The sequence below is a fragment of the Trichosurus vulpecula genome, chromosome 7, assembly GCF_011100635.1.
Source record: "Trichosurus vulpecula isolate mTriVul1 chromosome 7, mTriVul1.pri, whole genome shotgun sequence".
NCBI classification, from domain to species: domain Eukaryota; kingdom Metazoa; phylum Chordata; class Mammalia; order Diprotodontia; family Phalangeridae; genus Trichosurus; species Trichosurus vulpecula.
Genome location: NC_050579.1, coordinates 9,072,155 through 9,099,242, shown reverse-complemented (window position 1 = coordinate 9,099,242; position 27,088 = coordinate 9,072,155). Strand labels below are relative to the sequence as shown.

At 40.0% G+C, this 27,088-nt stretch overlaps 1 protein-coding gene across 5 annotated transcripts in view; it reads right to left on the bottom strand.

The window, feature by feature from the left end:
* Positions 1 to 8,156: 8,156 nt before the first annotated feature.
* LOC118856159 (UDP-glucuronosyltransferase 1-2-like) overlaps positions 8,157 to 27,088 on the bottom strand; it is a 79,507-nt gene continuing 60,575 nt past the window's right edge. For 4 of the 5 annotated variants that reach the window (XM_036766280.1, XM_036766279.1, XM_036766282.1 and 1 more), the window contains exons 2-5: positions 14,863 to 14,994; positions 13,553 to 13,640; positions 12,743 to 12,962; positions 8,157 to 9,787 (exon numbers count right to left, since the gene is read on the bottom strand). In XM_036766280.1, coding sequence (XP_036622175.1) covers positions 9,490 to 9,787; positions 12,743 to 12,962; positions 13,553 to 13,640; positions 14,863 to 14,994 — 738 coding nt within the window. In that variant the 3' untranslated portion in view covers positions 8,157 to 9,489. The remainder of the gene's footprint in view (positions 9,788 to 12,742; positions 12,963 to 13,552; positions 13,641 to 14,862; positions 14,995 to 27,088) is intronic. The other variant, XR_005010841.1, reaches the window with a different exon arrangement.

Here is a 27,088-nt window from a genome sequence, read left to right as displayed (position 1 = left end):
GATGGTTGTTCTGAAGAACATGTAGCCACCTCGGGAGGAGAATCCCTCTGCATTTTCTCAGATGAGCAAATGAGTTTCCAAGTGCTTCCAGAACATGAAAGTGGGTGCAGGCGGAAAGGAGGAGAGCGACAATTTTAAAAATTATTTCTGTAAATATCAAGCTACATTCCAAGGAGATGGGTCTATGGGTGGGTGGTGCACGCACACTAAGGTAAGGCAGCCCTCCTTGAGTCCACATCAGGAAGAGAACAGCAGCCAACCCACATGTATCTTTGATGAGTATGCCAATGAATCAATGAATCAGCAGGTGTCCATTTGGCCCCTACTATGTGGCTTGCACTGGGCTAGGTGCTGGGAACACAGAGAAAAATGAAAACAGTTCCTGCTCTTAAGGCTCTTTTACTCTAGCACCAGAGAAAACATGCCCACCAATAGGTTTGTGCCAAACATCTGCAGAGGGCTTGTATCTATCGTGACACCAAAAAATTCTCTGATGTACATAGTAAGGCACAGAGCTGGTGCAATAGTAGAGTTTTGGACCCAGATTTTGCTCTGTGAGGGGGTGTCAGTATTAGGTGCAGGGGCTGGGGGGATCCAGAAAGACTTCTTAGAGAAGGTCGTGCTTGAGCTGGGCTCTGATGGAAGCAAGGCTCAGCATTGCAGGTGCCAAGGGTTAGCCAAGGCATTGCAATGCAGGGTGTTGCTGTCACTTAGTAGGCCACTAATGGCCACTATTACAGTTCCTGCCCTATGGTTCTAACCAGAATGTGTTTTTTCTTATATCAAAGTCTTCTGCTTTTATCTTACCAATGCTTGATTTTTAGGGGATGGAAGTGGCTTTTTATCCTTCACCTGGGGCTTTCTGTAACACAAATACACTTCTGGGGTCATGATTAATGTTTTCTAATGGGACATCCATTTTAAAAATCAATGAAAAGAATTTGTAATAAAAATAGAAGACAATTAGGTTGATTTGGTGTGACATATTTTTAAGTCATAATTTATGGGTCTGCAAGTTCTTAGGATACTGTTCTCCCAGCCCTCTCTGATGGACTCTTGTATTACAAGTGTGAATCATTTCTGAGTCAGAGATGGCAGATTAATTGACTCATGATGGCCAGAATCCTCTTTCCTCCCGGGTACCTTCAAGAGGTATGAGACCTGCCCCTATTAGTGATCCTGTCAGGGACAGTTATGGCAACTTTTGTGCCCCTAAGGTTGGTGGTGTCTCTCTTCATGGGCTCTAGCAGCTTCCTTGCTGCAATGCCTCTGGGTCTCTATTTGGGGCATCCAAGACAGACTCCAGAATGACTTTTTTTTCCTATTTTAAAATGCTGGTATTGGTGTCTGTATAAGTAAGGCAAGATTCACCATATCGATGTTGATCATGAATATGCCTGCATAGTTTGGAATTGCAAAATATAAGAGACTCTCTATGTAGAAGGCAGAAGAAACAAAACATTTATTCAGACAGCAGAGGATCAACTCCCCAAACCAACAACTCCAATTTGACATAGCAGTAATTGTATCCCAAAGTGCGCTTTACTATAACAGTGAGGAAATTAAAACACAATATGGCAGCAAGGAGCCAAGCCATCCTGTAACCTTCTCCTCTGCTAGGGCCTTCTCATAAACACCCACTCATGAGTTCTGTCTGCTTGCTTGTGTCCTCTCTTCCCAAAATTTTGAGAGCTTGCAGTTCTGAAAGCCCTTGCAGCGCTCCCTGTCTCTGTCTCTGTGTCTCTTCAGTCTTCTCTCTCAGCCCTCCCAGTGCTCTCTCTGTCTTTCAGTCTCTTCCAGTTCTTGGTCTCTGAGCTTAATGGCTACCCTCAGGATATATATATATACACTTCTTATGGCCTGAGGACTTCACACCTAGTTAGCAAGAGGGTGTGGACTTTCCAACAAACAAACCTCACTCATTCAAGCTTCCTTTAACTAGTTCCACCTGAGTCCTATTAAATGGGCAGGGAAGATATTCAGTCACACTAACAGCACAACATCTTTTGGATTTTTTAAAAAATCACCATAATTTTCCCCCAGCATTCCTTCCCCTCCCCTCCCAGAGAGCCATTACATATTATTTAAAGAAAATGAAAAGAAGAAAAAATCAGCCTAACTCATCCAGATATCAAAAATGAGTGAGAAAATGTGGGATCTGCCTCCCTTGTGGCTTCCTACCTTTGCCAAGGGAATGGGGCAGGAGAGGTCAGACAGGTAGGCAAAGAATCAGGGAGGAGCAACATCACAAAACCCAGGAAGGGTAGAGCACCCATGAGGAGGGTGGGCACTGAACCAGATGCTGCAGATGACAGGGAGGATGAAGGCCAAGGGAAAGGTGGGGCCAAATCCTTCAATGAAGCAACCACCTGTCACTTTGGAAAGAGCAGGGTCAGGTCCAAAGCCAGAATGTAAGAAGTTGGAAAAGGAGCTTGAGGAGAAGCAACGGAGATAATGAGTGTTAATCATTTTCCCAGGAGTTTGGCAGTGAAAAACTTGCCAATAGAATGGCTTGAGAAGATGGTCATTCATTCATTCACTCAATCAGTCATTCATTCATTCAATCAGACATTCATCCATTAAACATTTAATTAGCCCCTACTATGCCAAGGACATGCAAGGGCAAATAAAGTTCTTGTTTTTAGTGTAGTGGGGTTTGATTTCTTTTTTCTTTTGTTTTGTAGGAGGAGATACTAGCAGCTGGGGTATGCTTAGGCCCCACAGGCACCTAGCCTGAGCCTTGAAATAATCTACAAATTCTGCAAGGTGGAATTAAGGGAGAGAAGGCCATCCTGGTATGGAGGACAAAGGCACAAAGACAAGAGGTGGGGTTTCTGTATGTGAGGATGGACCATAGAAAGCTCTGGAGAGTGTTTATGCAAGAGGAAAAGACATGGGCAGAGTGTGATCTGGACATCCTGCCTTTGATGCCATCACAGAGCCTCTGAGTAGCTCACTGAGTCCAGGATGCTAACCAAGTCCTGGGTTAACTCCAGCCTGATTCTAGCTGCATGTTCTGAACTCCACATCTGGACACAGGCTGGCCCTGAGGTCACCGGCACAAGAAACTCATGTCAGGAAAAATTCTCTGTCAATGCGGGGTCATGGTACCTTCCCGGAGTCTTACATTCTGAGAGGATTGCCTAAAGCACTGAACAGTCCCCTAACCCAGAAGTTGGCCTGCAGCCAGGGTGTTGCTTGCTTTGAGGCCAGCATTCTGCCCCCACACTACCCAAGCTGCCTTCTGAAATAGAAATGAAAGAGCATGAAATTCACTCTCTTGGGCACATTTTTGTCTTTTTGTCATGATTTTATTTAAAATCTTTGAATGTGGGTTCATTAAGGATAATGTAGTGTTTTAGAGTTCTCTTCCTTTTCTTGATCCTTTCTTGGTCCAAGTGCTGGTCTCAAGTGATGGGTCTCACAAGGAGCTTGGAAGGTTGTTTTCTTTCTCAATCTTTGAGAATAATTTATGTTACCTAGGTATTAGTTACTCTTTAAAATCTTGATACAATTTTCCTGCATGAAGTTTCTTGAGTAATTCCTTTAGAACCCCCTCACTTTGCCTTTATATTCTGGCCCTGGGGAGCCAGTTTAGAATGATGGTGAGAATGAGGATGAGGATGGTAGTGGTGATCATGGTGATGATGGCTCACATTTCTGAAGCACTTTTCAGGATTGTGAAGTACTTGAAGCATGCATTACCACTTTTGATCTTCACGATAGCCCTGTGGAATAGTACTATGGATATTTTTATTCCCATATTTCAGAATAATCCCATATCCCATATTTCAGATTCCTTTCAGAATAGCCAGGCTCATCATGGCAGCTAAGCCCTGGGACATGTTGAAACCAAAGGCAGTCCTTGCTCACAATGTGCTCTGGGTGTGATGGGGACAACAACAAGCAAAGACATACATATAAACAAGTTGCATTCAGTATAAATAGGAAATATTCAAAAGAAGGAAGGCACTAGAATTCAGGAGGACTGGGAATGGCTTCTTGTAGAGAGGGAGATTGTAGCTAAGACATCAGAGTCACTGGGGAAGCTGGGATTCATAAAGTTTGAGAAAAAGGAAAGTGACAAATGTTTGAAGGTCTGTGGGAAAGCAGACACATTTATATGTTATTAGTGTAGCTATGGACTTGAATAAATCAATGACTTCAGGTAGTCTTGTCATCTTGATTACATTGGATTGGCTTAGCCAAGAGCAAGGAATATTCCTCCAGTTATTTAGATCTCTATTTGTGGAAAGAGTGTTTTGGACTTTTAGTCAGAGAGTTCCTTTAGCTGTCTGGTAGGCAGATTCCTAAGCATTTTGGCATTTATAAATATTTTAAATGTAATTTTCTTTCCATCTTTTTCTGCTCACTTTTTTGGTAGTACAGAAAAGCTGATGATTTCTGTGGATTTATTTTATGTCCTACAACTTTGCTGCAGTCATTATTTTGATTAATTTGAGTTGACTCTATGAGGTCCTCTTTATCATCTGTAAAAGCTATTCTCTCAATTTTTTTCTTGTTTTATTGCTATAGCTCCCATTCCTAGCAGGACATCCAATAGTCACAGTAAGAATGGACATCTTCACTTTCTCCCCCTCTTATCAGGAAGTCTTCTGGTCTTCTTCCCATTCCTTGTAATCCTGGCTCTTGGTTTATGACAGACATTACTTGCCATATTAAAAAAAATCCCTTTTCATCACTTTTTTTTCTGGTGGTTTTTTGGTTTTTCTTCCAGAAATGGTGTGTTTTGTTCAAAGCTTTTCCTGTACTTATTGATAGAATTACATGATTTTTGCTTTTACTAATGTGGTATGGTATGTTGATAGTTTTCCTAATATTGAACCAACACTGCGTTCTTGGTGTGGATCAAACTTGGTTCTAACATAGAATCTCTGTGATGTGTCGCAGCAGCCTCTTTGCTAATATTTGATTTAATAATTTGGCTTCAATGCTCATCAGGAATATCGGTTTATGCTGATTTTCTTTCTCTGTTTTGATTCTCCCAGCTCTAGGTATCAAGATGAGATTTATGCAATATTACGTATTATATAATTACATATTAATATGATATTATAAATATAATTTATATAATATATTTTTCTATTCTGGAATTAATTGTTCTCTGAATGTTTGTAATTAAGGGTAACCAACATTTGTATAGTGCTTACTCTGTGCCAGGCATTGTGCTACACACTGTATAATAACCTCATTTAGTCTTCACAGCAACTCTGTGAAGTAGGTGCTATTATTATCCCCATTTTACATATGAGGAAGCTGAGGCTGAGAGAGGGCAAGAGATTTGCCCAGCGTCACACTGCTAGGAAGTGTATCAGGTTAGATTTTAATTCAGATCTTCCTGACTCCAAGCCCTGTGCCCTATGCAATGTACTGCCTAGCTGCCTTTCTAGTGAAATTCATGAAGGTAGTATTTATGGCCTCCACAGCAAACAGAATTGGCAGATTAGAAAAACTTGGATCCTCAAAGGTGTTTTTTATTAAATAGAATTTTTTTCCAATTACATGTAAAGACAATTTTTAACATTTGTTTAAAAATTTTTGAATTCCAAATTTCTCTTTCTCTCCTCTCTCCCTCCCTCCCTCCCTAAAATAGTAAGCAATTTGATATAAGTTATATATGTGCAATCATGTAAAACATTTTCATATTAGTCATGTTGTGAAAGAAGAAACAGGCCAAAAGAAAAAAAAACACGAAAAAGAAGAAAATGAAAATAGCCTGTTTCAATCTTCATTCTGATTCTATTAGTTCTTTCCCTGGATGTGGACATTTTCCATCATAAGTGTTTGGAACTGACTTGGATCATTGTAATGCTGAGAAGAGCTAAGTCTATCAGAGTTGATCATTGCATAATGTTGCTCTTACCGTATATAATGTTTTCCTGGTGCTGCTCACTTCACTCTGCATCAGTTCATGTAAGTCTTTCCAGCTTTTTCGGAAGTCCACCAGCTCATCATTTCTTATAGCACAGTAGTATTCCATTACATTCATATACCACAACTTGTTCAGCCATTCCCCAGTTGATAGACATCCCCTCAATTTCCAATGTTTTGCCACCACAAAAAGCTGATATAAATATTTTATATAAATAGGTCCTTTTAATGATCTTTTTGGAATACAAACCTAGTAATGGTATTGCTGGATCAAAGGGTATGGATGGTTTTATAGCCCTTTGGGCATAGTTGCAAATTGCTCTCCAGAATGGAGACTCCACCAATAGTGCATTAGTGTCCCAGTTTTCCCACATCTCCTCCAATATCCAACATTTGCCTCTTTTTTTTATTAGCCAATCTGATGGATGTGAGGTGGTTCTTCAGATCTGTTTTAATTTGCATTTCTCTCATCAATAATGATGTAGAGCATTTTTTTTCTTACGAACAAAGATACCTTTGACTTCTTCTTCTGAAAAGAGGTAAGTCTTTCTCAAGAAATAAAAGGGCATGTCTTAGAGGATGACCAACCACTATTAATCCATGATGTGGATGAGTTGACATTTCCCTCATGGACACTTCTCCCCCAGGTGAATGTATCTACAAGAGAGGGGGACAACCAGATCTAGGCCTGATCAGTGGGAGCCAGTATCCTGGGCATGGCCACATTCACTTGACACCAGTGGAGTCCAGACCATGTCTCATAGTGCAGGGAGATGAGGTTTGGGGCCAGCTATGCTGAAAGGACTGCCAGGAATGGGACACACAATGCTTGCAGGTTTCCACCTGCTCTTGTGTCTATTATCCTAAGTACTTCTAGCTTGATGACCACTAAATCTTTGTCAGGCAGCACAGATAGACTTGTATGGTCAAGCTCAGAGGTACCAGCTAGTGTCATCTCTACACCGTCTGATCTCTCTCATCTGGACCTTTTATACTTTCCCACCGAAACTGTCCTGATCTAGCCTTCGTTCACTTTCTCTTGGACTCTATTCTAAAGGTCTCCATGTCTCCAGTCTTTCCCAACTTGAATCAGTCCTCAATATTGCTGTCCTCCCTTGTCACATCATGGTCTTGCTTTTAAATCTGTGCTGAATCTTCATTACCATGGGAAGAATTCCAAACTCCCCAGCCCAAATGTACCTTTGTGTTTCCCTGATTATACCTCCATACTCTCTGATCTCTCTTGCTTTGGTCAAGATGTCCACTCTGCCTAGAATGCTCTTCCTTCTTCCCAACTCGTTCCAAACCGTATTTGCCCTTAGAGTTCTACCTCAAATGTCATTCAGTCTGTGAAGCTGTCCATGACTCCCCCTTCCTGCATCAAGAATTGCTCTCTCCTTTCTCTGAGCTCCTGTGGGACCTTCTACCCAACCTCATATTCTCAAGTTAAATGTCTTTTAAATACCAAGGTTCTTCTAGCAATATTGTTTAGCTGTAAGCCATGGAACACTGGGGATGCCAAAGAACTGAGACTGTCAGTCACCCAAAGGGAAATCGTAAGAAGCATGGTGATGGAAACAAGGCTGCCACAGATGTGCTCAATCTGATCCTGTGGTCAGAGTATCAAGGCTTGAATCTTGGCTTCAGCACTTGGCAGCCAGAAGATCTTGGGCTCCTTCCTTCAAGTTTCTCACTTTCTTCAGCTGTAAAATAAGGGGGCTAGATTTGATGGCTTCTGAGTCCCCTAGTAGGTCTAAGTCTACAACCCTAAGATCCCACCCTTCTACAGCTTCTGTTTCCATTGAAGAATTGAACACTAGAAGCAGTGTTAAAGAGATTGGAAGGGGGTTGGGCAGTGGCACAGCAAAGGCCACAGTGCTAAATGGACAAGTTGTGTGCTCCACTTGCATCCGCATTGTGCTGAGACATTAGGAGGAAGTCTTCTAGGACATTGAGTGCTTCAAGCTTGTTGATTACTGACTGGGGGATTTTGACAAGAATCTGGAAGAATGAGAAGGGATGGATGGGTTTTAGAAGGAGTTGGACCTTTGGAAGGAGGGAGGAGGACCCACATCAATGAGGCTGCAGATGCAACCAAGTAGCAACATATCAGTATGCTTTTAAGTGGCCATATTAGGCTGAAAACTCCATTAGGACTGTTGCTGTTCCACAAACATACATTTGAATGAATCAGTGACTAAATGGTTACCAAAAGAAGCCAAAACAATGCACACAAAAGCAAAATCAAGTCACAAACAAGAGCCTCCAGGAAAAACAGTTAGGGATTTATTCATATATTTTGATGTGTTTTGAGCAATATGATTACTTGTGACTTTGCTACAAACACTGTTTCTGGATGACTGATAACATTTCGATCCATTTGTACTAGCAGAGCACCACGTGACATTTTTCTTTGTTTGGCCTGATCTATATTGGTCTTGAAATGCCGAAACAATCCATTTCATTTGAGGGACACAGTCTAATTCCAAACATTATGAAGATAAGCAGCAGTCCAACTTAGCAGATGTGCCCATCTTCCTGTGTCCAAAGGGATTGCATGAATCTTGAGCCCTAATGGAAGGAATCAGCCAGCAGCGTTTTGAAAAGAAATAGAGGCTGGAACTAGAGAGAAGGTGGTGGGGTGATGCATTAACATTGATAATAAATGATTTACAATCACAACTCATTAAGAAGCCACATAAAAGGGGTGCTGTATGTGTTTCCAGTTTAAAAAAAAATGATTCCAAATGGATAATTGACTCATGCAGTTGTTCTAAGCAAAGGATTTGAAGCTAGAATCTTGAAGAATGGGGAAGAAGAATCGATTCTGCAGTCATGTTCTAGCGTTTTGAGTCTTGACAGCATAGTGTCTTGAAAGGGAGAAAGGAGGGCTAACAGTCAGAAGACCTGGCTTCTGCCATAGCTCAGCTGCAAAGTAGCCGTGTAACCCCAGAGAAGGTCTTAGAATCACAGTATTTGAGAGTTGGAAAAGACTTCAGTGGTCATCGACTCAAACTTGTGCCTGGATCAATCTCCCAGGTTGTATTTACACAACCTCCCAGGCACTGGTCATCCAGGGCTGACTTGGAAAGCTCCAGTGAATGGTAACTCACTTCTACCTGAGGCAGGCCATGACTGCTGGATAGTTCCAATTGTTATGAGGTCTTCACTGACCCTGACATAAATGATCTAATTCCCTTAGTCCTCATTGTTCTTAATTCTATCCTCTTAGGCCAAACTGAGGGCAGCTGATCTCTACTCCATGTGAAATGGGAAATCAGATATCAGGTCCCTCCTCTAAGACTCATCTTCAGTCCAAAAGTTTGCCCTCATTGCACTTCCATTTCCTCAGCTATGATATGAGGTGGTTGAACTAAATGGTCATCTTCTAGCTCTCGGGCTCTATGTTCCTACTTCAATAAACAACAAAATAAGATTAAGATTTTCTTTATCAAAAATTGATTGGAAAATGAGCTGTTTGCATGAGGGTACATATGTGTATTTGTGTGCTTGGGTGTGCATGTAATTCTTATGGGTACATTTTCTGAAACCATAGAGAGAACAAACTAAAATTTCATCTAGTTTTCAAAGTGTGGCTCAATGAGACTTAGGTTTGGTGGCTTTGTTAGGTCTTCCTTTTTTGCCAAAGCATTTCTGGAAACAAAACTTGAGGCATTTTATAGCAATTAGTACAACAGTCAATACAATAGCCAGGAGGAAAGCCATGACATCCAAGGAATGGTACTGGATCCAGTTGAGGTCATGGGCAGCAGCGCGTAAATGTGGGGCCCCTTTGTTTCTCATCACGAATTCCACCCAAAACACAGCAAGGTCAAGGGGGCTGATAGGCCGATCTTTATGAAGAGCTGACATGCGCATGATGTTTTCCTTGTAGCTAAAAATATTAAAAAATGTAGATTAATAGACAAAGCCTCCAATGATAGAGAACTATGCCCTCTTTGGGCAGCTCTAGAAGTAGCCAAGCTACACAGCAGCCAAGACCTTCTTTCTTTGATGTTTTCTATTTCTTTCTCAAGGTTATTTGGTCACTCCATAAGAAGCTAGATTCATAGATTCCAGAATTAAGGAATTATGGAATCATGGGATTTCAGAGCTGGAAGGACTGCAGAGGTTAACTGATCAATCCTACTTCCAAAGCATAAATCCCATCTAAGTTAGCCTCAAGAAGTGATTATTCAATCTCCACTTGAAGACCTCCAGGGATGGTGGATTCACATTCTCCTGGAGGTGGCCCATTTCCAAAGAAAGAACTAAAATCATAGATCAATTTCAGAACTGATGTCATTGATGAATTAATTAATTACTGAATTAACAGATGATCGGAAGACACCAACATAGCGAAGTATTAGCTACAGATAGATAATATGTAAAGGAAGAACCATCAGGTTGGCCAGAACTTCACGGATGCTAGAGCTGGAAGGAGTCTCTGGGGATTATGAAGTACAACTCCTTCATTTAACAAAAGAGGAAACTAAATATCAGAGAATTGAAATGGCTAGTCCATGGTAAGAATGAGAGACAGGACTCAAACCCAAGCCTTGGGATTTTAGATGGTTATTTTTCACTCAGTTTATCAAGCTGGATTTCTTCAGAAGATCTTCTCACACAAAGATCAGCTTTGATTTATGCATTAGGGCAATTGATTTATGCATTAGGGCAATTGATTTATGCGTTAGGGCATTGACAGAAACAGTTTAACTGAATATCAAACATAACCAGGTAAGTAAAACCAAGGAGATTAAAGACAGTGTCAGAGAATAGGATTTGAATTTCTGAACTACAGTTTAAGAGCTAGAAATGATAGACTTGACCAGGAAAAGACTGCCTTTAATGAGGGCCAAAAAATAAAATTGGCTAAAGATTTGTGAATTTGATCAATAGGGCATTAAACAGAAAATAGTGAGGGAGGAAGAAAATAGTCTGCCTATATCCACAGAGCCAGATGCCACAGAATTAATGGGTTTTCCATAAGAAGAAACATAATTATGGAGAAGCCTACACAGAAATGTGCTGTTCTATTAATGAATGAGATGTGAATTACGACTAGAATATACCAGGGGTAGGAAATAACTTGCCTAAATGGAAAAGAGTAGATAAAAGAGGATGAAATAATATTATATATTCAATACAATTCAGTTCAACAAGAATTTATTGAGTGTATATGAAGAAATCGACTCCTGTGAGGAAATCTACAAATCAAGGTGGTGAAACACGGTGGAGAGTGTTTGGGGAGGATTGATGGAGGAAGAGACAGAGGCATGGTAGTGGAAGAAGTAAATAGCAGACTGCATAACCAGAACGAAGAATGATGGTTCCTGAAGTGAATCACAAAGGTACTATACTTGCAGGATGGTAGAGCAATGGTGCACTTCAGTTACCTCTATACCTTCTAGAAGTGTCTCCCTGCTTAAGGCAGACAGCTGGAGCAACTACTCCATTCCCTTGCTGACCTTTGAAGATGTGGAGTAAATCTCAGGAAGAATGATTCCTTTGATCTGAATCTGATTACTGACAGGGAGCTTACTGTTGAAATAAACATAACAGGACGCTTGGGGGAAAAGTGAACACTTCATTACCGTGTCTGTGATAGAGGATGAAATGTCAGAAATCTTCCTGGTGCCCAAGATTTTAGTGGGTGAATTTCAGTGTTAAAAAAAAGAATGTCTAGGATACTATGGCTTAAAATTCTACAAAGGAAATCAGCTCAAGAAGGAGAGGAAGCCGAAAATAATGAGCCAAAATTATTTATTTCATTGAAGAGGAAAGAAGGTGAATTGTCTGAAGATCCTGATGTGGCTGCATAGGGAGCTCATCAAATAACTCAGCTCAGTCAATGAGGAAGTGGCTGTGCACTAAGTACTGGGTGAGAAGGAAACCAAAGGTGATGAAACCCTGGATAAATCATGGCAGCATCCTCAAGGCTACAATAAAAGGAGGTGGTTGGTTAAATCAAAGGATTCCAAAAAGGGCTTTTAAAACTGTATTTGGTGAATGAAAGATCAAAGAAGAGACAGGATCAGAGGGTAGAAGACATGTGACTAGACCATAGTTCATACACATGTCTTATGGACTGCAGGGTTGCTGTCTAGAACTCAAGGGTGTGACATGGTGGTCAGAAAGACTGGAAGGGGCTGCCTTGATCCAAGCTGAGTTTCTTTAATGAGGATGCCTGGACATACTGGATCTGGGGTCCTGTGCTCAGGCTGGCTACTTCGTTTATGAAAGACACTAATGAAGTCAAGCACATGCAGAGGGTGATGATCAAGAATGAACTTGAATGTGAATTGGCTGATAGAACTGGGCATGATTTAGCCTAAAGAAGGGAACATTTTAGGGGAGACATGACAGCTGCCTTCAAGGTTTGCGTGACTGTCATGTGGAAGGGAGAGTAGACTTGTCTTGCCTGGTCCCTGAGGGTGGAAGTAGGAGCAAGGGTGGGAGACATATCAAAGCAGATTTCCAATTTTCAATTACAGTCATCCCAAGGTACAAAGTAGAATTTCTAGCAGGTCATCAATTCCCAAGTATTTCAGATTTTACTGTATGTCAAATAGAACCACTTGTTAGGAAATCACAGAGGGTGTTCCTGCTCAGAGATGTTTGTTTAGAATACTTGTACTTTGTTGTGAGGTAGAGAAGTCATTGGAAGGTGATAGCAATGCAGAAAAAGAGCTCCTAGATGCTATTAATTTAATATGAAATGAAAATGAGTGACTGTTTCCCAGTTTATCTTATTAGTAATCTGGAGTTTGCCCTTAGAAGGGGTACAGCAGCATTACAGTTAGATGTCTGTAGCAAATGGCCATGCCATCGCAACTTGCTTTCTTACCTTTTATCATTGATAACCTTCTTCAGTGCCTTGCTGAGATCATCAGATGTCATTTCAAGGACGTTCAGGGTTACTCCTGCCCCTCTTGACTCCATGCGTTTAGCATTGTCCATCTGATCTCCAAACAAAGGCATCAACACCATTGGCACTCCATTACACAGCCCTTCATAGATCCCATGAGATCCAGCATGAGTGATGAATGCCCGGGTCTTTGGATGAGCTTAGGAAGGAAAATAGAGAAAGAGTTCATCTCCATGACCTGATAATCTACTAATTTGCAGAGGACAGAATATTTCACAATCTGAGGGCACTAGAAACAGCTACTGTTACTATTATCTATTGTGGGAAGTCAGAATATGGGGCCACGAATCAGTGGAATTAGCCCTTATTGCTTGGCTCATAGTGTTAAATTAGAAACTGTGCAAAAAGACTATTCAGCCTTGATGTCAGGAAAAACTCAGTAACAACAAGACTCTCCCAAAGCTAAGTGGAATGAATGCCTTGGGAGGTTATGGGTACATCTTCACTGGAGGTCTTCAGTCAAAGAAAAAAAAAATAATCTCTAGTAAGGGACTTCATCAAAGGAATTCCTACAATGGTCCAGGTTGGATTAACTGGCCATGGGGGTGGGGTTCCAGCTCTGAAGATAACTAAGATTATGCATGTACCATATCAACTAAAAACCATTAGAGTTGTCCCTGTTTCTGTCTACTGATGGTCACTTGGATACAGACTACAAGCACCATTGTAACCTCACTTTCACATTCATACTTCATCCCTCCTACCCCCACCACACACTTGAACACATACCAAGCAGATCATTCTGTGGGAGCCATTTCACAAGTTTGGTATTCTTGGCTAGATTAGATGGTGGTGTTCCAGTGTATCGCCACAATACCTTGGAAGAGCAAAAAGTAATGAATTTGAGAAAAGCACATGATGCAGTTTCAGCCTAGTAGAGGAAGTGGTGACCCCTAAAGACTTGTGATGAATGAATATGTCCTTCAAGAACTCCATCAAAGATACATACATCCTTTGTTTTAAGCCCATCTCCCATTTGTGCCCTTTGAAAAAAAATATGACTTTTCAAAGCAAGAAATCAAAGGCCTTGGTTCATTGGGTAGTTTCTGGAAGAGTCTGAGGTTACAGTTGTTCCTTGCTGATATGGCAACTCAGGTCAAAGTGACCTGGAGAAGGGCTGGGATAGAAAGGGTTATGACCATACCTTTCTCTCAAGATTTGGGAATTTTGTATGTTATAAAATCCATAGATTAACTTGCTCTAAATTCGTTTAACATGGATCCCTGACTCATTCTAGGAAGATATTTTTTTGCCTTAGGATGCATGTCATTTCTAACTCACAAAAAAGAGGTATGGTGTAATTGAAGTCAGTGGACCTGGGTGCAAAACCCATATTGACACTTGATTGTTCCCTGTGTAATCTTGGATGTACCTCTCTGGGGTTTTCCCACCAGAAAATGAGAGAGTTGGGCTTGAAGGCCTCCACAAGTGGAATAATGACCTTTAAGGGGAATATTCCACCATTAAATCAAGTAGTCATACAACGTAAATGGTCCAAAGTATTAGGAGTGGGATATAGTGGGTAGAGAGCACTGGGTTTAGAGTCAGAAGAATTAAGGGCGAATCCTATCTCTGTTATTTACTACCTGTGGGACAGTCCTTCATCTCTCTGGGCCTCAGTTTCTTCATTTGTAAAATGGGGGGGTTGGTTTTCATGACCTCTAAGGTACCTTCCAGGTTCAAGTCTAGACTGCTATGATGCTATTCATATACTTAATGCATCCAAGAAATGCGACAATCTCCAATCGGATGTTTTTAGTAAACAGTCAACTTTTTAGTCCCATTCAAAATATATCTAAGAAAAACAAGTATCCAAAAAAGGATGTTCTGTCCTACTTTTAAAATGCATTTGTAAAGAGGATAGTTAAGTGAGCTTTGGCTAAACTCAGTGGAACATGACTGGGAGGTGGAGGAAGAGAGCTTGGCTATGAAACTACAAACCCCTTGTCGTAGTAAAGACAACCCATTTGGGTCCCGGGGGGCAGCAATTATTAGACTTTGTCTAGGGACGTAAAAGAATGGCAGGGTGTTGTCCTTACCATCTGAGGTATTGTGCCCAAAGCTTCAGCGATTTCCATGGCTTTGGTCATTGGGATTTCTGAGACCATAGAGCCCAGGGAGAAGATCACAACTCCATGCTCCCCAGAAGCATTCACATAGGCTTCGAATTCCTAAAATAAGAGGAAAGGATCTAATTTTATAAATATCATACAATCTGTGCACGATATCCTTCTCTGAGATCAAAAAAAGCTTGGTTCTGAGAAAGAAAAAAAAAACAAGGCAATGTAGTTAAAGGTACAGCAGTCTGATAAAGATGAAATCATAGTAAAAACCTGATAGATGCCAACCCCATCCCACAATGACTGAATAAACTCTCCATAGGTCAACCATTCCCTTTTACCTTTTTTGTTTGCATTTTTAATATTTTAAAATAAAGATGTTTTATTGATGCTCTCTCTTCTTTTTAACATCATGGCATGGAGTAAATGGAGGTGACAGACATTAAACCCCTGAGCCATGCTGCACAAAGCTTACCTAAGAATGAATCTCACAGTTTTAGCTGGAAGAAGTTTGAGAGATCAGAGATAAGTGAAGAAGGCTATCTTCTCTGGGGCGATGAAGCAGGTAGGGTAGGGGCCAGGGTCTATGCTCACTGCTTCTTCCTCAGTGCTTAGCTGGCACTCAGGGAAGCCTCAATATCGACTGCATGAAGAGGGGCCTGCGGGCACTTAATAAACAGGCAGAGAGAAAATGAGGATTGGATAAGAAGCCCCTACTATAGACTGCACACAAAAGGAAAAAGGGTCTGGCAGAGGTTGAGATGGGTAGAGAGTGTCATGAACATGAACTTGGACAGACTATGTGAGATGGGGGATAGAAGGGCTGGTGCATTATGGCCCATGGCATCACAAAGAGTCAGACATGACTTACCAACAACAAGCATAATCTTGACACCAAAACCAAATTCAGTAAAATGTCCAAACTATTTGCATGGAACCAAATGTGCATAGACAAACATACAATGCCTTCAACTCAGGAGAGGAGAAAGCTCCCACTGCCTCGAAGTGCCTGAGCTAAGGCAGCACCTACTAGGAAGGCAGCAGCACAGTGGGGAGTGCTGGCAAGGAAATCAGAAGAACTAGGCTCAAATTCTTGCTCTCATCCATAGAGTCTTAGAAGGGTAACTTCCCATGTCTGATGCCCAATTGCCAATGTATAAAACTGAAATAAAACCCCCCACCCAATTACTTCTTCAGGTTATTGAACAGTAAAACTGAGGTTACATGAGAACACCTGCAATAAAGTGTGGAAAGCACAACAAAATCATTAACTAAGCAAATTCTCACAGTCAGGAGGCTTAAAAAAGTAGGAAGTTGATGCAATACTCACTGGAGATAATGGTTTTGTGTAAGCAGAGTTTATTGCCCCAATGAAAACCATATTGGGATTTCTGAGACCCATATGGGAAAGTCCTTTACAAAATCACTTCTCAGGAGCCAAATGGAACCATAGCTCAGAAGGTCTATGACAGTCACCTCTCTCTTTAGGAGTTCAGAAGCAAGATGTGTGTATGGGGAGTACACAAAATTACAAAGGAAGAACTGGGATAGAGCAACCAGCATGTTTTTAACTCTCTGCAAAAATGTCATGTGATCTGTGCTCTCTGAGAACCCTCGAGGAATGTAATAAGGAGGATTGGGGCACTGTGTGGCATCATAGTCTAAACTGCACGGCAATCCATGCAAAAAGTAGATAGCAGGCAAAGAGAGATATTTGGCTGCAATTGGGCCACATGGTAAGAAAGGGTCCATGAACAGAGCATCGAAGTGATTGTCACCAAGATGGGTCATCAGCTCTTTGTTGTAAACCAAGTGTGAGCAGACAGACAGAAGCAAAGTTGTGACATTTCTCACTCTCTCTATTGTTTCAAAAATAATTTTCCAAAAGTCATTATGTCTCAAAAACTTCATGATTCATCCCATGGAAATGGGATTCCAACTCTCCCATCTGAAAGGGCACCGGGTACCGTGTGAGGGTATAAAATGGTGCTTCTTTGATATGTAAAGTCATGGCAGGGGCAACCACAACGATCTCATGTCCTCTCTGCTGCATCTCCTGAAGGACCCCATGCATACTGAGCCAATGACTACCATCCTGTGGAACCACCAACAGCTTGCCCTCCTTTGCAAATGCCAAGCAATAAATCCAAAGGAGTAGGACATATTGAGATTTCGGTCTTCCAGACATATCTCCACCTAGTCGGCATCACCTAGTACATTGGAAATACTTTGTCCAATACTTCTCCTTTTGCCTACTTCTTCTACAGAAATTGATCTAAGTTAATATTTAATCAGGAAGTCAAACAATCAGCTGAAGAGAACAAGAAATTTGCATGGTAGAAGTTAAAGAGTACCCAACAGTGGGGATTTACTGGGTCAAAAATAGTACCTTGTCTGGAGATAGCCCCCATTTTGGGAGGCTAGGGTGATTCTGCGGCTAGGAGGTCCAGAATGATTTTAAGCAGTTTAATAATAAATTACAACAGGGGTGTTCTGGGGTAGCCAGCCAGATGTATGGCAGATCTCCACAAAGTCCCTGGAAAAGTCCCGTGGTAGTTATAGAGGTAAGATGAAGGAAGAAACATTATAGTGTGTTATTGGAGTTTGGCCAATATTTTGGCTTCTGGCTTAGTATTGGGCCTGAGTCCCAGAGCCCAGGAGCCAGGCCAGTGCTGTTGGTAAATGCTCAGACATACAAGGTCATGTACTGATCAGCATGACCTCTCTTGGCTTTCACCAATAGGGACCCCATAGATATTATCTGATGTTCTCTCCCCTGAAATTCTCAGATATGGAAGAGGTATTCTGGCCCTGGCTTGCAAAGGGTTAGTAACTCATCAACATGTGAACGCCCTCCATCAGGGCAAATCACAGCCCTCCCACACCTTCTCTGAGTGATGCTTGTCCATAGTCTCCCAGAAATATTCCAGAGAAGATCCAGTTAATGCACAGTTGCTGTAGAAGTTCTAGAGTCAGAATCTGAATCCAGGTCTATCCCAGTAACCCAGAGCAGTAATTGTAATAATCATGCCCCAAGGGAAATTTGTGAGTGAGTGAGTGAGTGAGCGAGTGATTGTGTGCGTGTGTGTGTGGGGGGGGGTGGCGGGTGGAGTGGGGTTGGTGGTATCTAAGATCCCTCTTAATTCTAGTGATATGCCTTTGAGATCACCTCCAATTTATCCTGTATTTATTTTGCTTGTACATAGTTGTCTGTCTTCCCCATGGGAGCACCACGAGGGCAGAGGGTAAGAAATCCATGACAGTAGGGTGGTATCTCAGCCATTTGCCCTGTGTTTCCCTTTTGTGAGAGGACATAGCTTGGTGGCTGTTTGCATTTTCCTCCTGTGGGAACCTAACCTAGGTGGTTGAAGAGAGGTATGAAGACTGTGGAAGGCAGAAAAGTCCCTTGATGAAGTTCCTTAGGAAGATAAGGAGGCAGTGTGGTACAGTGGAGAGAACACTAGCTCTGGAGTTAGACACCTGGAGTTTGAGTTCAGGATCTGCTATCTAAATAGACTTTGGGCAAAGAGACTTTTGGCAAACCCCTTAGATTCTCTGTGTCCGCAACTCCTCATCTTTGAAATTTGGGGGTTGGGAAACAAGACCTCTGATCTCTAGATCTGTAATTGATGAGTCTGGCATCCTAAAACTGAGTCCAGGTGACTGTCAGAGACTTTGTTTTGCGGTATTTCCTTCCCTTAGCTATAGCCTTAGAAAGGAGGAGAAAAGACAGAAACTGACATCCTTTGAGAATCCATATACTCCAGCACAGACACATTCCATGTAGAATTGTAGAAGCAAGATGATTGTGAGGGTACAATGAGATCATGCACATGAAAGCTCTTAGAACCCATAATGTGTCACATAAATGTCATCTATTCTGATTCACCCTATGCTACTCATTCCTATCTCAATACTTCCAGAATTCATGGAGTTCCGCTAGGATGGGCATTTCCTCTACCAAAATAGATTGCAACCCCTCTATACCTTAGAAGGTGGTCTTTAGGAGTTGCTGTGGGCACACGATTCATCCTCCTGTAAAATTCTGGTGAGTCTCTATGCACTTAGCTATGCTGTTCCTCAGGTGGCAGATATAGTCCTGGACATGCTCATGGGTTTATCCAGCTTGGACCATCTTGCTAGAGCTTATTCTTCATTGGAATATTCTTGGAGAGGTCAAGGACAAAACATTGGGGAGGAGGACTTCAGAAAGTGATTACTTTAAAGAAAGGAGTCAATCCAAATTCCTTGTATTCATAGGAAGAAACAGCCCCAAAGAGGGAAAGTGAGGTTCCCAAGGTCACTCAGGTTGTAAATGGTGTAGCTAGTAGTAGAACCCCATCTTCAACTTCCACTGTAACATGCTAATGTGAATAAGGGGCTTAAACACCCTGGCTCCTCCACACTCTTCAACCTCCTCTCGTATACCCATAATTGTAATTACACATAGAGTTTAAGGCTGCCCCATTTACAGAGAATAAAGTTAATTTGCTTCCTTTACTCTAGACCAGTTCCTATGAAATGATGCAGCAAATATCTCTTCTGAGGAAAAGAAAAGTGAAGCATCCTAATCTAGAGGGGGGAAATGGAGCTTCTAACAATGCCCATGATGCATGCACAGGATGAATGGCATACAAGTTTCTTAGGGCAAAGTCCTTGTACACACAATCCTTGTTACTTTACTACCCACTTCCTAATTATCTCCATGACCTTGGCCTCAGACCTACAGATTGGATAAAGAAACAAGAAAAGTTTCCATCTAGAGTGATACCTTTGAAAACTTTATGCAAGACATTGTCCTCTTCATGTGTGGTCATCTTGACTACTTAAAGGGAGAGAAAAAAAATTCTATAATGCATGCTGATAAGATAAGCTTGAGAAGAGACAGTCTCTCAGATAAAATATCAGGAGATACATTATTCTGAGGATCTGAGGGAAAATTGCTCCATAAATAAAATGTACTGAGTGGTGTATAAGATAAAGCATATACAGTAATGGAGGAAGAAGTAGGCATTATAAATATTCATATGATTTTTGTTTATATCTGATAAAGAAAGAGTGAACACAATTATGCACAAACACAAAGATTTCATTACAGAAGTTCATTAAACTCAAGAGGGAAATGGGAGACTGGGATGAGGGGGATGGAGAAAGTTCTAAGAGGGAAGGCATGATGAATAAAGGAATAGCTGTATGTGAAATAAGCTTGAATACTCGAAGAAGGAATATGAAAGGAATATCAAAATGAAAGGAAGAAAAAAGAACAACCTGGCATCAGAGTGAGGGAAGGAGAAGAGAAGAGCTACTATGGAGAGGAAACTGGCTTTTTCACTTATTTTTTTTTCCAATAAAAATCTTATTTCTAAAATATATAGGGAACTGAGTCACATTTACAAGAATAAAAGTCATTCCCCAATTGATAAATGGTCAAATGATATGAATAGGCAGTTTTCAGAGGGAGCAATTAAAGCTATCAATAACTATATAAAATGCTTGAAATTAATAGTAATTAGAGCTATGCAAATTAAAACAATGCCGAGGTACTACCTCATACCCATCAGATTGGCTGAGACGACAAAAAAAGGAAAACGGTAAATGCTGGGGGGATATGGGAAAATAGGTACATTAATACACTGTTGGTAGAGCTATGACCTAGTCCAACTATTCTAAAAAGCAACTTGGGACTATGCCCAAAAAGCTTTTGAATTGTGTATTCCTATATGGCTAATGCAGACATTTGTTTTGCATGACTATATATATTTGTAATGGTGGGCTTTTTTTTTTAACCTGAGGAGGAGTGGGAAAGGGAGAACATTTGGAACTGAAAATAAAGTAGAATTAAAAAGTTTTTAAACAAAAACTCCTATAGTGATATTGTAATGGAATCCTGAATTGTGTTGGGTTACATCTGTGTTTAATTAGGTGTTATTTTGTATTAATGCAATGAGTTGCTTATGTTGTAATATGCACAAGTAAGTATATTTCTTGTTGTCCTTGAGAATGTAGAACATGGCCATTTAATTTATCAAACTTTAAAAAATATTATTTTGGGGAAAACTGCTTTCAGATGGAAAATTTCTCTCTCTCTCTCTCTCTCTCTTTATATATATATATATATATATATATATATATATATATATATATATATATATATATATATATGGCTTTTTCACTTATAAAAGCACAAGTGTCAGGCAAACTCCCCTTTCTCCAATCCTCTTATTTATAGAGAGGGAGGTTGGAGAAAAAAGAGAAAAAAATGCAAGAGTACAGGATGGAAGAAAATATTAAATTAAAATTCACAACTGTTATAATGTGAATAAGGTTAACTCAACCATGAAATGGAAGAGGATGACAAAATGGATTAGAAAACAGAACCTAACAGTTGAAAACACAAGAATTCACACAGAATCAAAATGAAGGACTAGAGCAAAACCTATTATGATTCAGCTAAACTAAAAAAAAAAGCAGGGGTGGTAGCCGTTATTTTAGATAAGGGAAAAAACAGCATAAATGATGAACAAATATCAATGCCTAATGTGTATGCACCCCATAACGTGGTATCTAAATATTTTTAAATGTTAAATTATAGGAAGAAATAGATAATAAAACTATAACAGTGGGGGACCTTAGTATACTTTTTCAGATCTAGGCAAATCTAACTAGAAGATACATGAGAAAGAAGTTAAGGACTTGAATAGAACTTTAGAAAAATCAGAAATGATAGCTCTCTGGGAACCAATGAATGGGAATAGAAAGGGTTAGGGTTAGGGTTAGAGTCAGAGTCAGAGGCATTTTAGGGTTAGGGTTAGCTGTACATGACACCTTTACAAAAATTGACTATATATTGGAGCATAAATACCTCACCCAAAATGTAGAAAAGCAGAAACACTAAATACACAATTTAATGATCAGAAAGTAATACAATTTATACTCAACAAAAATTGAAGAAATAATTTCAAAACAATTGAAGACTAAATAACATAATTCTAAAGTCATACCATAAAAAGTAGTATTTATTAAGTGCCTATCATGTGTCAGGAATTGTGCTAACAGCAAGAGATACAGAGAAAGGCAAATAACAGCAACAGTTTCTACTCTTCAGGAGCTCAGAGTCTAATGGAAGGGGGACAACATGCCAACTACTCTATACAGACAGGATATATACAGGATAAATTGAGGGTAGTCTCAGAAGGAGATTAAGCATGACTAGTAAATATATTTTCCAGATGGTAGAGATGAAGTGGAAGAAAGTAAGACACCTTTCCAATCTCTTTCTATATTGCAAATGTGGTCTTGGTACCTAAACCAGGAAGAGATAAAACTAAGAAAGAAAAGTATAGACTACTATCCTTACTGGACATTGGTGCAAAAAAAATGAGGCAGTAGGCTACTACAACATATTAGAAAGATTATATATTGTAACAAGGTTTTGGTTATACCAGGAAAGCAGTATTCATTCAACATAAGGAATACTATAAATATTAACAAATATTAACCCTGTTAATGATATAAATTATAAAACCCATATGATTATATAAATACATTCTGGAAGGACTTTTGACAATATCCAACACTGATTTCTAGTAAAAACCTCTATAAATTATAGGAATAAATCAACTTTTTCTTGATATAGTAAATTGAATTTTGCTAAATTGAAAAGCAAACATTATGAATGAATTAAAGTTAGAATCCTTTCCTAGAAGAATAGGAGTATAGCAAGGATTCCCATTATCACTACTGCTAAATTGAAAAGCAAACATTATGAATGAATTAAAGTTAGAATCCTTTCCTAGAAGAATAGGAGTATAGCAAGGATTCCCATTATCACTACTGCTATTTACCATAGTGGTAGAAATGTTAGCTGTAGCAATAAGACAAGAAAAAGAAATTGATATGATGATGTACTTAGAGAACCCTAGAGAGTCAACTAAAAATTAACTGAAATAGTTAACATTAGCAGGTTTTGAACATAGAAAATAGATCCATGTAAATCATTATCCAGCATTATCAAAATCCAGCAGTAAGATCTAAAAAAAGGAAAATTCTGTAAAATAACTATAGAAGCTATAATATATTTGGGAGAGTATGAATCTAACTATAAAACATTCTTCGAAGATATACAGGCTTAAATAATTTGAGAAATATAGGTTGATTCACTGTAATAAAATGGTAATATTATCTAAATTAATTTACTTATTTCATGCTGTACCTATCAAATTCCCAAAAGAATATTTTCTAGAGTTAGAAGGAATAACAAAATTCACATGGAGGAATGAAAGGTCAAGAATCTCAAGTTTAATAATGAAGAAAGGAGATCTAACTGTACCAGATCTCAAACTATACTACAAAGTGGTGATCATCCGAACAATTTGGCAGTGATTCCCCCAGACAGAGCCTGATCAGTGGAACAAGTTAAGTATACGACATACAGAATCAAACAGTAATGCAGGGTCTGATAGACCCAATGGCTCCAGTTGTGACGAGACTTGTTGGGGAAACAGTACAGCAGTCCGGCAGAAATTAGGTTTAGACTAAGACCTCACAGAATACACCAAAAGAAACTCCAAATGGATATATGATCTGGACATGAAAGGTCATAAATATCAGAAATAAATTAGAGGAGCAAAGAAGAAATTACCTTTGAGATAGGTGGATGTGGAAATAATTCATAGCTAAAGTGATAGAGGAGATGACAGAAGACAAACTGGACAATTTCGATTATAGAAGATTGATACACTCCAACTTCTTGAGATTCATTTATTCAAATAGCTTAGCACAATCTCTTGCAATTTTTTTTGTGGCAAGAACATTTGGCATAGGAATGCCAAAAGATCAGCTTTGGAGGGGACTTCCAAAATTATCCAATACAATGACTACCTGACCAAGTACGCTATCTATATCTTTCTCAGCAATTTGCCACCATCACTGAAACTAGATTTCTCCTTGGATTGGTCCCTGCCTACTCTTTACTTAACACAAGTCAACAATACTTATTGAGTTCTCCCTTCATGCCCAGCACTGAGCCAAGTACTAATGGCAAAAAGTGGGCAGCCTAGAACCTGGTCCATACCCCCATCTGGGTCAACTATTTACACCTCCACATCACACCATTCAGAACTTAATAATGATCCAACAGCTCTGACCTACCCCTCACATTATAATACAATAACAGCTAACGTAGATGTAATTCTCTGAATTTCAGAAAACAATTTTCATTCACCATCTTATTTGATCCTCATACACAACCCCATGACATAGGTACCACCTATGTGATCCAGAAAGTAGCATGGCACAGTGGGAAGTATTTACTGTATTTGGAGTAGCAGTCTAAGGCTCAAATACAACATTTGCTTCACTACCTTGTGACATTTAAAAGCAATTTGCTATTTTTACTTTCTGTTAATCTTTTTTTCTAATCCCGTTTTAAGCCAATTAAAAAAAATTAAAATAAAACTCTCAATGCATAGATACATAGTCCAGGCAAAACAAATTCTTACACTAGCCACATCTGAAAAATATGAATCCTTCTGCATTTTATGTTCATGACCTCTCTGTGGCAGGAGGCAAGAGAAATATTTCATCTTTTTTCTTTTGTGCTTATGGTTTATCGTGTTGATGAGTGTCTCAAAAGTCTTTCAAAGTTTTTCCTTAGTGATGTTACTACATTATATAAAACCTTCTCCTAATTCTGTTCACTTCACTCTGTATTAGCCCATAGAGGTCTTTCCACTTGCCTCTGAAATTCTTCACTTCATCATTTCTTATGGCACAATAATATTCCATTACTTTCACATACCACCATTTGTTTATCTGTTCCCAGGGGTAGGTGCCTGGTACAAGCCAACTCCAGTCCAGCCCTGCCAATTCCCCAATAAGAGGACATCCCCTTAATTTACAATTTGGGACCACCATAAAAAGGACTGCTATAAAGATTTTTGTAGATATCAACCATTTTCCTCTTTCTTTAATTTCTTTGGAGTATGGGCCTGGTAGTGGTATAGATAGGTCAAGGTGTCCGCACAACTTGGTAATTTTCTGGATATAATGTTCTCCAGAATGTGTGGACCAATTCATGTGTTTGCCAACACTGCACTAGAATGCCTGTTTTCCCACAAACTCTCCAACATTTGTTTACTTCTCCTTTTTGTCACCTTTGTCATCCTGATAGTGGGAATCAGAATGTTAGAGATGTTTGAATTTACATTTCTCTAATCATTAGTGATTTGCCTTTTTCATGTGATTGTTGATAATTTAGGTTTCTTTCTGTGAAAATTGCCTGTTCATATCCTTTAGGAATTAGCTTCTAACCTTATGAATTTAAATCAGTTCCTCATACAGCTTTCGTCTCACACCTTTTTCAGAGAAAACTGTTGCAAAGATTTTTTCTGTTACCTCTTCCCTTCTCATTTTTACTATATTAGGTTATTTATGGAAAACATTTAATTTTCTATAATCTAAATTGTCCAGTTTGTCTGCTGTCATTTTAATGCACTTAACCTAAATGCACTTAATGCACTAAAGAGGCTTATGCCAATTCCTCAGTCAAGTCAGAAAATTTATCCCTAAGGGAAAAATACCATATGGGAGTGGGGACAGGGTAGGCAGGAGAACTCTGGATCATGATTCTTGTCTTTGTTCTGCCATTGACTAGCTTTGAGCACCTGGACAGGTCATTGCCCTTCTCTAAGGTTTGGTTGGCAGATGTGTAAAATACCAATGATTGTATCTGGTGACCTGTCAGGACTATGGCAAGAACCAAGGGAGATGATAATTAAGTGTGAGTGCTTTGAAAATGAAAAAGCAGGATACATGTGTGAGATGTTATTATAAAAAATGCTAACAATCAATCTGATAGAGCTACTCAAGGTCAGACTGGCACATGCCATACTATGCTGGCATACAGTGGCACAGCCAGGGAATCTCCTCTTCTGCTTCCGTCCCTTTATACAGTATGTCCTCTCTGCCTGGATTTCTTTTTCTCTTTACCTACACATCTTAGACTACCCTTCTCATCCACTCTTGAAGACTCAGCTTAAATTCAACCTCACTGGATTCCTCCCATTCATTCTTAGGGCCACTCATCATACCCACACTGAAAATTATACTGTATTTCTTTTTTTCTATAAGTATCCTGGGAATATGTTCTATCTACTGAGAAGGCTATAAGCGTCTTGAGGTCAGGGACTCTCTCATTTTTGTATTGGTATGTTGAGTGCCCAATAAAGCACTGGGCCTGTAGCTGGCACTGGAAAAAAATACTTGATTGATTGATAGACTCAAAAGAAAGGGAGTACATTTGCTTCAATACCTACCAGAGACAATGGCTTTTTATAAACACAGTTTATGCCCCTAATGAAAAACATGTTGGGAATGACTGGCTTGGGACACTCTTTCACAAAGTCGTTTTTCAACAGCCAAATCAATTTATAGCTCAGAAGGTCCACCATGGTCACCTCTTTCTTAAGGAGTTCAGAAGCGAGATGCTCATATGGAGAATAGACAAAGTCAGAAAAAAGGGCCTGGACTGCAGTGAGCAACATGTTTTTCAAATGCTGCCCAAAAGTCATCTGATCTGTGTTGCCAGAGAAGCTTCTTGGGATACAAGGGGAAGGATTGGGGCACCTAGTGCTGACCAATCAAGACTACACGGTACTCTGGGCCCAAAGTAGACAGCAGGCAGAGAGAGGTACTGGGCTATGATTGGGCCACAGGGAAGGAACGGATTAGTCAGGACAGCATCAAAGTACATGTCTTCAAGGCGGGTCATCCACTCTTTATTGTAGACCAAGTGGGAACAGGCAGTAAAAAGCAAATCAGAGCTATTTTTCATCCTCTCTATTGTTCTAGAAAAAGTCTCCCAGACTATGGAATTCTGGAAGGGATCATTTTTAATCCATTGAAAGCTGACCTCCAGATCTTCCTTCTGCAAGGGCACTGGATACCGTCTGAGCTCATAAAATGTGGCTTCTTAGATAAAAGCAGTCACTTCAGGGGCAACTACCACAATTTCAAGTCCTCTGACCCACAGCTCTTGAAGGGCCCCATGCCTACTGAGCCAGTGGCTGCCATCCACTGGAATCACCAGCAACCTTTCCCCCTGTGCCATCCTCAAGCAGAGTACCCAAAGAAAGAGTCCCAGAGTCCTGGAATATTGAGCAGTCATCTCTCCCTTAGTTTGCCATTTGCTACAAGCTACTTCTCT